Below are 12,126 nucleotides of genomic sequence, written 5' to 3' on the forward strand. Positions count from 1 at the left end.
CCCGGCCTGGCGGTCCTGTGTGTGGCCGCCCCACTCTTCTTGCGAGCGGCCTCCCGCCGCCTCCCTAGCCCGGGGCTGCGGGGCCTGACCTCCAAATTCTCAGCAGCTATGCCGGGCCCGCAGACCGGGAGCAGAGCCCGCGTGTATGCCGATGTAAACAGCCTGAGGAGCCGCGAATACTGGGACTACGAGGCGCACGTCCCGAACTGGGGGTAAGAAAGGGGAAGGGGGTGGATGATTGGGGGGGATGAGGAAGAAGGGGAGCAAAGAGGGGGGGGGATGGGGGTGTGAGGAGGGAGAGGGGGGACAGAGAGGGAAGGGGGGCGATGATGATGATTGGGGGGTGGGTTGAGGAAGAAGGGGAGCAGAGAGGGAGGGGGGGGGGGGTGTGAGGAAGAAAAGGGGGGACAGAGAGGGAAGGGGGGCGATGATGATGATTGGGGGGGGGTTGAGGAAGAAGGGGAGCAGAGAGGGGGGGGTGTGAGGAAGAAAAGGAGGGAAGGGGGGCGATGATGATGATTGGGGGGGATGAGGAAGAAGGGGAGCAAAGAGGGGGGGATGGGGGTGTGAGGAAGAAAAGGGGGGACAGAGAGGGAAGGGGGGCGATGATGATGATTGGGGGGGGGTTGAGGAAGAAGGGGAGCAGAGAGGGGGGGTGTGGGGAAGGGGGGCGATGATGATTGGGGGGGGGTTGAGGAAGAAGGGGAGCAGAGAGGGGGGGGTGAGGAAGAAAAGGAGGGAAGGGGGGCGATGATGATTGGGGGGGGGTTGAGGAAGAAGGGGAGCAGAGAGGGATGGGGGGTGAGGAAGAAAAGGAAGGGGGGAGAGGGGGGTCTGATGAGAGGGAGTGGGGGGAACAGGAGGAAGGTGGTGGGAAAGAGGGGAGATGGGCGGATTGGGCATAGACCTTACAGGGAAATTTCCCGGTTGGGGGGCGCACTGGTGAGATTTCCGGAGGGGCGCACTGGTGAGATTTCCGGAGGGGGGTGCAGGGTTGAGGAAGCCTTTGTTCTGAGCTCCAGCCTCCTGATCTCTTCTTTTTGGCGCAGGAACCAGGAGGACTATCAGCTGGTGCGGAAACTCGGCCGTGGCAAATACAGCGAAGTGTTCGAGGCGATAAACATCACCAATAATGAGAGGGTCGTGGTGAAGATCCTGAAGGTGGGCTCCGGCCGGATCCCCATCTCCCTCCCCCGCCAGATCCCCCACCTGTTCCCCCGTGTCGCCCCCCTCCTCCCGACCTCTTCTGAGCTCTTTCTTTCTGCAGCCGGTGAAGAAGAAGAAGATAAAGCGGGAGGTGAAGATCCTGGAGAACCTGCGAGGGGGCACCAACATCATCCGCCTGCTGGACACCATCAAGGATCCAGTGGTGAGTCTCTTTCTCTGAAGGGGCCCAGGAGGGCGGAGCGAGAAGGATGATGGGTGTTATAGTCTGACAACTCCATCTTTCTCTCATAGTCCAAGACTCCGGCTCTCGTGTTTGAATACATCAATAATACAGACTTCAAGGTGAGTGCAGCTCCTTAGGAGGGGCGGGGGAGGGGCGACTGACTACTCACTGCTCCCTTTTATTTCTGCAGCAGCTCTACCAGATCCTGACCGACTATGACATCCGATACTACATGTACGAGCTGCTGAAGGTACGGGGGTCAGTCCTGTGTACGGGGGTTGTCAGTGGCAGTGTGTGTATCCCCGCCCCCGTGACAGCGGGTTGTCGGCGTCTTGTGGTGGTTGTCATGGATGCCCCTCCCTCTTGCAGGCTCTGGATTACTGCCACAGTCAGGGTGTGATGCACCGAGATGTGAAGCCGCACAACGTCATGATAGACCACCAGCAGAAGAAGGTAGGGGTCATGTGACCACAGCTGAGCCCCGCTGATGATCAGCCACTGTGTCATGTGACTGTTCGGCTACATGTGACATTTAACCCTTTTGTGTCATGCAGCTGCGGCTCATAGACTGGGGATTGGCGGAGTTCTATCACCCGGCGCAGGAGTACAACGTACGCGTCGCCTCCCGATACTTTAAGGGTCCGGAGCTGCTGGTTGATTATCAGGTAATGAGGCTCTGGCCTGCGGAATGCTGACTGCTGCCATGGCTGTCCTCCACTGACCGCCGCTGTGCTCCGCAGATGTACGACTACAGCCTGGACATGTGGAGCCTCGGGTGCATGCTGGCCAGTATGATATTCCGGAAGGAGCCATTCTTCCACGGTCAGGACAACTATGACCAGGTGAGTACCCTACCTACCCTCATAGTGTGTGAACTCAGGGGTGAGGAGCCGGGGCCACCTACCCCTCATAGTGTGTGACCCCAGGGCTGAGGAGTTGGGGCCACCTATCCTCATAGTGTGTGAGCCCAGGGGTGAGGAGCCGGGGCCACCAACCCTTTATAGTGTGTGAACTCAGGAGTGAGGAGCCGGGGCTACCTACCCCTCATAGTGTGTGAGCTCAGGGGTAATGAGCCGGGGCCACCTACCCTCATAGTGTGTGAACTCAGGGGTGAGAAGCCGGGGCCACCTACCCCTCATAGTGTGTGAGCTCAGGCTTGAGGAGCCGGGGCCACCTACACCTCATAGTGTGTGAGCCCAGGGGTGAGGAGCCGGGGCCACCTACACCTCATAGTGTGTGAGCCCAGGGGTGAGGAGCCGGGGCCACCTACACCTCATAGTGTGTGAGCCCAGGGGTGAGGAGCCGGGGCCACCTACACCTCATAGTGTGTGAGCCCAGGGGTGAGGAGCCGGGGCCACCTACACCTCATAGTGTGTGAGCTCAGGGGTGAGGAGCCGGGGCCACCTACACCTCATAGTGTGTGAGCCCAGGGGTGAGGAGCCGGGGCCACCTACACCTCATAGTGTGTGAGCCCAGGGGTGAGGAGCCGGGGCCACCTACACCTCATAGTGTGTGAGCCCGGGGGTGAGGAGCCGGGGCCACCTACACCTCATAGTGTGTGAGCCCGGGGGTGAGGAGCCGGGGCCACCTACCCTCATAGTGTGTGAGCCCAGGGGTGAGGAGCCGGGGCTACCTACCCTCATAGTAAATAAGCTCAGGGTGAGAAGCCGGGGCCACCTACCCCTCATAGTGTGTGAGCCCAGGGGTGAGAAGCCGGGGCCACCTACCCCTCATAGTGTGTGAGCCCAGGGGTGAGGAGCCGGGGCCACCTACCCTCATAGTGTGTGAGCCCAGGGGTGAGGAGTTGGGTGATATACTGGTATCCACAATATATCACAATATTAAAAAAAAAATGGGCGATATCGCTGTTTCTTAAAGAGGACCTCTCCCCTCTCCTGACCGGCCTCTGTTCATAGCTTCATGCACCCCCCATGTAATAACCGTTCCGGAGCCTCTATTCGTATGGCTCTATGTTGTCATTCCTGTATTATTTATATATTTTTAAACTGTACATTTTTTATTAGCACTGAATGTGCAACTTTTCAATGGTACAGAAAAAAAGGGAGAACCATAAATGGATACAACATATCTCGTACAGAGTCATTCAGCAAACCATCAAAATGGGGAAAAAGCACAGAAAGTCCAATAGTGCCAGACCTAGAGCTGTACCCAAAGGTATAACGCATAAAACTCCAGACAAGGAAGAGGACAACTGACAAAACACGAAGGGAGAGGGACGGATATGAGAAAATAGGAGCAGGAGGGGCAGGACAGGGGAGAGACCCTTAGGGGGATGCGAAGTGTGTATCCCAAGGTAACCATACGGTGTTAAGGGGTGCCGTGAGACCGTCCATGGACCTGAATCCACGGACCCTGGCTAGGAGCGTGGACTTGGTAGGGGGAGGGGTCAGCTTCCAGGATTTGGCTGCAGTACATGGAACAGCTTGGAGGAGTGCTTGTTCAACCTCAGGGGTGGAAGGTTAAGTAAGTAGACCTTCGGGTCTAGCGGTATGGGAAGTCCAAAGAGGGAGTGAGCCACATCCAGAAATGTGGTACAAAGAACCCACGTCGTTCAAGCACCGCCAGCAGACAGAATAGTGGGGTTTATGAAATGTAGGCGTGCAGGGGTATGGTACCAGTGCATTACCAGGTTATATATGTGGTGCAAATAGATGACTGGGCTGCCCTATGCCATACAGTCTGCCAGGCTCCGCGAGAAAGAGGCGATCCCAGGGCGGTAGCCCATTTGTCCATATATGCATGATGTGGGGTCTCTCCCTCCGGGATGTGGCCAGAAGGCGATAAATAACAGATCAGACCTCTCGTCTCGGTGCCTCGTCTACACAGACGCTCAAATGGGGTAGGGAGGGACACCTTAAGCGAACCAAAAGTAGAGCTCACATAGTGGGGAACTTGGAGGCAGTGAAGCCCCTCCGCCGCCGGCAGGTTTGATTGGTCCTGGAGCTGCGCAAAATATTTCAGCGTTAGAGTTGAAGCATCCACAATGTCAGCCAGGTGGAAGAGACGACGACCAGACCCGGACCATTGGGGTGGTTAGCTGGAGGTCATAGAGGAGTGCTGAGAGGCTGGGGCAGGTATCCCATATGTGCTTGGTAAGGAGGGGGTGTGAGGGGCTTCTGGGGTCTGCTGCCATAGCAGGGTATTCGGGTGGATCGGGGCAGTCCAGAGTTTTTCGATTTCCACCCATTTGGAGTATGCCAATTGGGATGCCCAGAAGGGGACAACACGTAAATGAGAAGCCCAGTAATAGTGCAAGATATTAGGGACCGATAGGCCACCTCTACCTGTGGCCCCGAGCATAACCTTGCGGGGGATGCGGTGACGTTTACCTTGCCATATGAAGTCGAAAATGGCTTGTTGAAGGAGGCGGAGTTCTGGCATACGTATTCGCACTGGAAGGGTCTCAAAGTAATATAGCGGTTTTGGGAGGAGGGACATTTTCAGCGCTGCTATGCGACCTAGCAATGATATGTATAGGGGTTTCCATTTTTGAGGAGGGACTTAAGCTCACGGAAGAGGGGCGATAAATTACTGGAGTACAGTGAAGCATACGTGGGGGGGGTAATATAAACCCCCAAGTACTTCAGCTTGGTATCCAACCATCGATAAGGAAAATGGAGTAGCGTTAAGTCACGGGCGGGTATAAGGACAGGCAGGGCCTCCGTCTCAAAAGCATTGATTTTGTATCCAGAAAGGGCGCCATAGTGGGACATAGCCGTATGTAAGTTTGGTAGTGTAATGTGGGGCTTGGTCAGGGTGAGGAGGACATCGTCCGCGTAAAGGGAGATCTTAAATTCCTTATCGCGTACCTTACGTCTCTGGATATCGGGGTTCAATCGTATGTGAGCCGCAAGGGGTTCTATGCATAATGCAAAAAGAAGCCGTGAGAGCGGGCAGCCCTGACGTGTACCGTTAGCGATGTCAAACGGAGTGGAGGAGCCGAAGGGGCAGAGTAGAGGCTGAGAATGGCTTGTAAGAAGGGCCCTGCCATGCCGAAGGTTCGGAGGGTTTTCGAAGAGGAAAGACCAGTCGAGCCGGTCAAAGGCCTTTTCTGCGTCAAGGCTCAGGACAACTGTGGGGGTCGAGGAGCATGTCGCCACATCAATCAGATTGACAGCCCGGCGAGTGTTCTCTGCCCTGTCTATAGGGGATAAACCTATAAGCCATACATTCAGGCGGGCAGCGAGGATATGGGTGCGAATCTTAATGTCCGAGTTGAGAAGGGCGATCGGTCTATAACTAGCGCAATCCTGAGGGTCTTTACCCCTTTTGTGAATGACTACAATATGAGATGACAGCATAGACGGCGGGATTGGGGAACCCTGTAGAAATGAGTTGAGTAAGGACAGGAGGTGAGGGGAGAGTTCTGATTGGAACGTTTTGTAGTACAGGTCCATGAACCCATCAGGTCCCGGTGATTTGCCGAGGGGGAGAGCTTTAATCACATCTCTGAGTTATTTGGCCGATATAGGGTTGTTGAGGGACGCAACTGCTTCTGGGGAGAGCCTGGGCAGTTTACAAGAGGATAAGTCATTCTGTATGCGGAGTATTGGGGGTGCGTGCGAAAGTTTATCGGTCAGGTTATAAAGTTTGGAGTAGTAATCACGAAAGTATCGAGCAATCGCATCAGGGTGGTATTGGAGGCAGCCGGTTGAATCTTTTACCGCCTGTAGGGCAAGTTTAGAGGCAGCGTCCCGCAAGTGACGAGCCAAAATGGTGTGGGCTTTATTTCCCTTCTCGTAGTATCTCTCCTTGGAGTAAAGCAGCCGGCGCTCCACATTATGCATAGAGGCATCCTTTAGCTTCACACGGATTTCCACTAGTTCCCGGAGAAGAGAGAAGCTCGGCCCGAGGCTTAGTCGGGATTGTAGCGAAGTAATTTGCGCCGTGAGCTCTCGACCCCGGAGCGTTCTGTATTTATAATTTTTTTTAGCTGCGAGGCCAGTGCAATTCACCGATCCTTTATTATTTCTACTAGAAGTTCTGAATGAATTGCTAGCAGTCTGCAGTAAGGGTACAGAGGGGTGGTAACCAGTTGGGGGTTTGTACCTGCACAGACTCGCTCTATCCAATCAGTGCTGCCATTTTCAGTCCCAACTGGTTAAGGCCCCCCCCTTCCTCTGTGCCCTTACTGCAGACTGCTGGCAATTCATGAATAACTTCTAGCAGGAATAATAAAGGAACGGCACAACATAGAGCCGTAAGAACAGATGCTCCAGTGGTGAAAGGTCCTCTTGAAATACTACAATATTTAATGGCATCATAGGGGCGGTTGGAAAGTGCTGACCGCCTCTAAAACGGCGCCGATGCACTCCATAAAGCGGTGTCATGATCTGAGCATGTCCCCGACGTTCCAGGCTAACAGTAGATGCCGAAGCCTCTGCAGCTTGTGACAAGAAAGTGGCGTCATATGATAGAAGCGCACTGGAGCGTATACCGCCCTCCCGCTCTGGTTTCCTCGGCAGTGGTGTATGAGAAGCATAGTAAAGTGCGCCTGGCCATTGTGTTTAGTCCGTATGCTCTCAGGTTTGAGGCTCTGCTGGAGGGTTTAGCTGGGACTTTCACTGAAGAGGAGCGCACCGCCGATCTTCCAGTCCGCGGCTCCGGAAAAAAATAGAACATGTCCTATTCTTGTCCGCAATTGTGGACAAGAATAGGCAGTTCTGTGGGGGGGCTGGCCGGCCGGGTGTATTGCGGATCCGCAATACACTACGGACATGTGAATGGACCCCAATAGAATAGTGGTGCTATAAGCTGTGTTATGGCAGTGGCATAAATACATGATATACTGATGTGCGACCGCCATCCCACAAGTTACTTCTCGGTATAGTGCACATAGGTGGGGATGTGCTAGAGCCAAGGGGAATACACGGGCCCCATGGAGAGTATAAGTCCCATACAGTATGACGTCTTCTTGTGGCCCCCATACAGTGTAACGTCTCCTTGTTGGGTGGGTATTAATCGTGTGATATATATCGTTAAAAATTTCTTAATATCGTTGTTGTCGTGGGAATATTTTTGATATCGCCCAACCCTAAACCTACCCCCCCCCCCCATAGTAGCCAGGGCTACCTACCCTCATAGTGTGTGAGCCCAGGGGTGAGGAGCCGGGGCTACCTACCCTCAGTGTGTGAGCCCAGGGGTGAGGAGCCGGGGCCACCTACCCTCATAGTGTGTGAGCCCAGGGGTGAGGAGCCGGGGCCACCTACCCTCATAGTGTGTGAGCCCAGGGGTAAGGAGCCGGGGCTACCTACCCTCAGTGTGTGAGCCCAGGGGTGAGGAGCCGGGGCTACCTACCCTCAGTGTGTGAGCCCAGGGGTGAGGAGCCGGGGCCACCTACCCTCATAGTGTGTGAGCCCAGGGGTGAGGAGCCGGGGACACCTACCCTCATAGTGTGTGAGCCCAGGGGTGAGAAGCTGGGGCCACCTCCCCTCATAGTGTGTGAGCCCAGGGGTGAGGAGCCGGGGCCACCTACCCTCATAGTGTGTGAGCCCAGGGGTGAGGAGCCGGGGCCACCTACCCTCATAGTGTGTGAGGATCCGGGTCCACCTACCCTCATAGTGTGTGAGCCCAGGAGTGAGGAGCCGGGTCCACCTACCCTCATAGTGTGTGAGCCCAGGGGTGAGGAGCCGGGGCCACCTACCCTCATAGTGTGTGAGCCCAGGGGTGAAGAGCTGGGGCTACCTACCCTCATAGTGTGTGAGCCCAGGGGTGAAGAGCTGGGGCCACCTCCCCTCATAGTGTGTGAGCCCAGGGGTGAAGAGCTGGGGCTACCTACCCTCATAGTGTGTGAGCCCAGGGGTGAAGAGCTGGGGCCACCTCCCCTCATAGTGTGTGAGCCCAGGGGTGAGGAGCCGGGGCCACCTACCCTCATAGTGTGTGAGCCCAGGGGTGAAGAGCTGGGGCCACCTCCCCTCATAGTGTGTGAGCCCAGGGGTGAGGAGCCGGGGCCACCTACCCTCATAGTGTGTGAGCCCAGGGGTGAGGAGCCAGGGCCACCTACCCTCATAGTGTGTGAGGATCCGGGTCCACCTACCCTCATAGTGTGTGAGCCCAGGAGTGAGGAGCCGGGTCCACCTACCCTCATAGTGTGTGAGCCCAGGGGTGAGGAGCCGGGGCCACCTACCCTCATAGTGTGTGAGCCCAGGAGTGAGGAGCCAGGGCTACCTACCCTCATAGTGTTAGAGTAGGCGTAGCAGCACATAGGGGTATACTGGGCTTATATGTCGTGGTGCACGCGGTGTTAGACGCCAGTCCGCAGCGTCCCTCCAAGCAGGCATCTAGGGGTTAAAGAAACCGCAGCAGTCTCTTGTCTCTTTGTATCCTTTATTCCAGTGCAGCGGTTTCTTTAACCCCTAGATGCCTGCCCTCATAGTGTGTGAGCTCATGATATTCGGTTTCTTTCTGCAGTTGGTGCGCATTGCCAAGGTGTTGGGCACTGATGACTTGTACGGATATCTGAAGAAGTACCACATAGAGCTGGACCCGCACTTCAATGACATCCTGGGACAGTGAGTAGAAAGTGACGTCCCCCGTGGGCCCCTGTGGCCCCCTGGTGTGCGGGAGCCCGCTCTGATCGTCCTCTCTCCCTGTAGACATTCCCGGAAGCGCTGGGAGAATTTCCTGCACAGTGAGAACAGGCACCTGGTCAGTGCGGAGGCTCTGGACATGCTGGACAAGTTACTGCGCTATGACCACCAGCAGAGGCTGACCGCACGTGAGGCCATGGAGCACCCCTACTTCTGTGAGTCTGGTGAACTGAGGGTGGGGGGGGGCCACGGGCCCTGGGTCCTCAATAACTGGGTCCTGTCCTTCTTCCTCAGATCCGGTGGTGAAGGAACAGCCGGCAGCTCCGACGGACAGTAACCTGCTCCCGGGCAGCCTGTCCGCGGCACGATGAGAACTGGGGATTGTGGGTAACTATCTGCTCGTTACATCCCCCATGTCTGATACCTGACCCCCACCACCTCTGCACTTTCTCCATGATGTCACTTCTCTCCTGCAGGATGCCGCTGCTGATGTCATCTGGTTTTCGTGGGCGGAGCCAGGACTATGTACCGGAGCACTCCCTGGTTTTGGCTGCAGTGGATGTGGACGTTATGACCCAGCAGCACCTGAACCCACTTCTCTAATTTCACTAAGCTGATGGACTGGTCGGAGCCCCGCACGATCCCTGGGGGACCACCCCCGAGGACGGGAAGCGTCTGTATACCTGGAGTTAACCCTTTGCCTTCTGGACAGAGCTTCCTTGTAGGGTTGTCAGGTCAAACCAGGGTGTGCTGGGCCCAGCTGTAGATAGTGGTGGAGCTGGGGTCCCCCCTGCCCCCCATTCCTGTGATGTCACAGGGTGGAAGCAGCAATACCCCTTTCCCCCCCCCCCCCCCCCCTCCCACCCCCCCATCATTCACCAGTATCCAGGGACATTTTTAGTTCTGGTGCCAAGATCCCGGGCGCTGCCGGTGAGGGGGAGCGGGGGCCGTGACCCCTGTGTGGTGCCCTGCCCCCGCTCTCCGGTGATGCGGTGTACGTTATAAGCTACCTCGGAGACCAGGGCCTGGTGTATGTTCAGATCTGCTGTGCAATGCATTCTGGGATGTTATGAAATACACTTCTCTGTGTGAAGGAAACCGTGTCCTGTGGTGCTGCAGCTCTCCACTGGGTGGCACTAGTGCAGGGTCACACCATTGTCTGGAGGCGGGGGTTGGGGTACTGCTTCGTAGGTTATTTCTCTTCTCAGCTGCTGTGTACATGAAGGATCGGACCACGAAAGGTCCCCCCTGCTGGTTGAGGCACACCTCGCTGCTGCTACCTACAGCATGCAGTGCTCTCCGCCCGTGGAAGGGTTAAACACGGCTCCGGACTCATAAAGCCTCCAAGGATTGTCTGTCACCAGGTTCAACCATGCTGATGGCACCAGGCAGAGGCCAAGGGGAGCAGGACAGACTTAGGTCTTATCTACAGGAGCAGTTTGAACATGAGGTTTTATTCCGCCAGGTTCTGCTCATCTAGGTGTCAAGGAGGTGGAGCTTCACTGCTCCGGACCCTCAGCATCTTCACAGCCACGCCCCACTGAGCTCGGTGACAGCTACCACCTCCAACCAATAGTCACTCAGCAGAGGGCATGTCACACTGAAGCCCCGCCTCCTGGGCACTTGCAGGAGCAGAACCTGGAGTAAATAAACCTCATGTTGATACTGCTCCTGATGAGAAGAGGTAAGCCTGCTTGCCCCTGCCTGGTGCTGTCAGCAGTTCAGCATGGTTGAACCTGATGTTAATATAAAGGACCAGCCTGACCACGAAACAAAAGCTTACACATGGGGGGGGAGATAAGCAGCGCCATGTCATGTGAGGGAGTCACATATTAGAGTCCGCGCCGTGTGCTGGTCACAGACCTGAAGGGTCTGTTTTTCATCAACGTGAGGCACATTTCTGAAATGAATGGCTGTCAATGTCGTTTGCATTTTCTGGTCATAGACGTCAGTACGGGGGGGGGGCGCAGAGGTTGTGAAAACCGTATGTCTCGTCATCTGCCACCCCAGCTACCATCGTGTCATAGGCCGCAGTGAGGGAAGGTGTCATCAGAAGACGACCTACAGTTTATATCGTGTTCGACGTATGTGATTTCTTCCTAATTTCCCTTGTCCCTACATTTAAAAAAAAATAAAAATCATCCGTAAATCCTGCAGTTTCCGCGCTGGCCACTAGACTTCCTGTTCTGTGAGAGCAGCCGCACTGGCTGAAGACACAGTGGAGCGGAGTCTTCTGGGCATGCCCTGTGCAGGGAGGGGGAGTAGGTAAGCTGTGCCATCACCTATTGAGGTGAATATCATTCATTGTAATCCCGTCTGTGATGATGATGAGACGACTGCTGGTTGTCCTGTACAGACCAGGCAGTTTCCGCTTATTTTAGGTCAAGCACAAAAGCTGTAAGTTTTTAGGATGTTGTGACCTAAAAAAGTGATATAAACAATTTTCTGATGGCAGTGTCCCTTTAAGGGGCTGTGTGCGCCAGCCACATACAGAGGTCTATTGAGGGTCTCACCCTGAGGCCACAGAGGATCGGCAACAACTGGTGCGGGGGAGATAATGGAGCCTGTGTGTGAGAGGGCTGGACCCCCCTGTAATGTGACCCTACACGTCCCCCCCTCCAAATAATTACCTCATACATAATGGCACGCACCACTTGTGTCTGTTACACTGGTCATATGAGGGGGGTGTACTGGTGCTATTGGGGAGGACAGGTTTACTGTGTACTGGTTATATACTGCATGTACTGGTTTTATGGGAGGTCCTGCCATAGTATGACGAGATGAACAAGTAGGTGGGTTGTTGAGAGTTCTCCCCCTTCAGGTCGGATTCTGTCGGCAGATGGTGTTTGTGATGTTCTCCTCGAGTTCATGGACACTTTCTGATTTGAATGTCCCCGCGTGTGGACAAGTCTGAGGACCATGATGGCCATAACCCCCCCCCTCGCAGTTCGCTCCTCCGTAAATCGCACATGACCCGTCCAGCGAGGCGCGGCAGGCTGCCCCATCTTGTTGGAAAAAGCAGGACACGTTCTTGAGCAGAATCCGACACCTGAGCAGGGACCACTTTCTGCAGCGCTGCTCGTCCATCTTGGCATACTATCGCTGCAGAAGGACTACTTTTTTGCGGGCCGCCCTGTATAAGGTGTGTGCTGGTTGGGGGGTATAGTCCGTAGCCATCGTCCTCCG

At 55.5% G+C, this 12,126-nt stretch overlaps 1 protein-coding gene across 2 annotated transcripts; it reads left to right on the forward strand.

Annotated features, from left to right (window-relative positions):
* The first annotated feature begins 31 nt into the window (after positions 1–31).
* Positions 32–10,038, forward strand: CSNK2A2 (casein kinase 2 alpha 2). 2 transcript variants are annotated; one of them, XM_040410005.1, is made up of 12 exons: positions 32–212; positions 1,050–1,161; positions 1,268–1,369; positions 1,459–1,509; positions 1,581–1,640; positions 1,760–1,843; positions 1,945–2,055; positions 2,131–2,232; positions 8,822–8,922; positions 9,007–9,155; positions 9,235–9,327; positions 9,417–10,038. In XM_040410005.1, the coding sequence occupies exons 1-11, from the start codon at positions 109–111 to the stop codon at positions 9,309–9,311; spliced, it is 1,053 nt and encodes a 350-aa protein (XP_040265939.1). In that variant the 5' UTR covers positions 32–108; the 3' UTR covers positions 9,312–9,327; positions 9,417–10,038. The 2 variants fall into 2 exon arrangements, with proteins under 2 accessions (XP_040265939.1, XP_040265940.1); XM_040410006.1 differs by having other exon boundaries at positions 1,584–1,640.
* Positions 10,039–12,126: the final 2,088 nt, after the last annotated feature.

The sequence above is a fragment of the Bufo bufo genome, chromosome 10 (assembly GCF_905171765.1).
Source record: "Bufo bufo chromosome 10, aBufBuf1.1, whole genome shotgun sequence".
Lineage (NCBI taxonomy): Eukaryota > Metazoa > Chordata > Amphibia > Anura > Bufonidae > Bufo > Bufo bufo.

Coding starts and splice junctions, on each gene's coding strand:
- CSNK2A2 (XM_040410005.1), top strand. CDS start 109: ATGCCGGGCCCGCAGACCGGGAGCAGAGCCCGCGTGTATGCCGATGTA. Junction 213..1,049: donor GCGCACGTCCCGAACTGGGG/GTAAGAAAGGGG, acceptor TTTTTGGCGCAG/GAACCAGGAGGACTATCAGC. Junction 8,923..9,006: donor TTCAATGACATCCTGGGACA/GTGAGTAGAAAG, acceptor CTCTCCCTGTAG/ACATTCCCGGAAGCGCTGGG.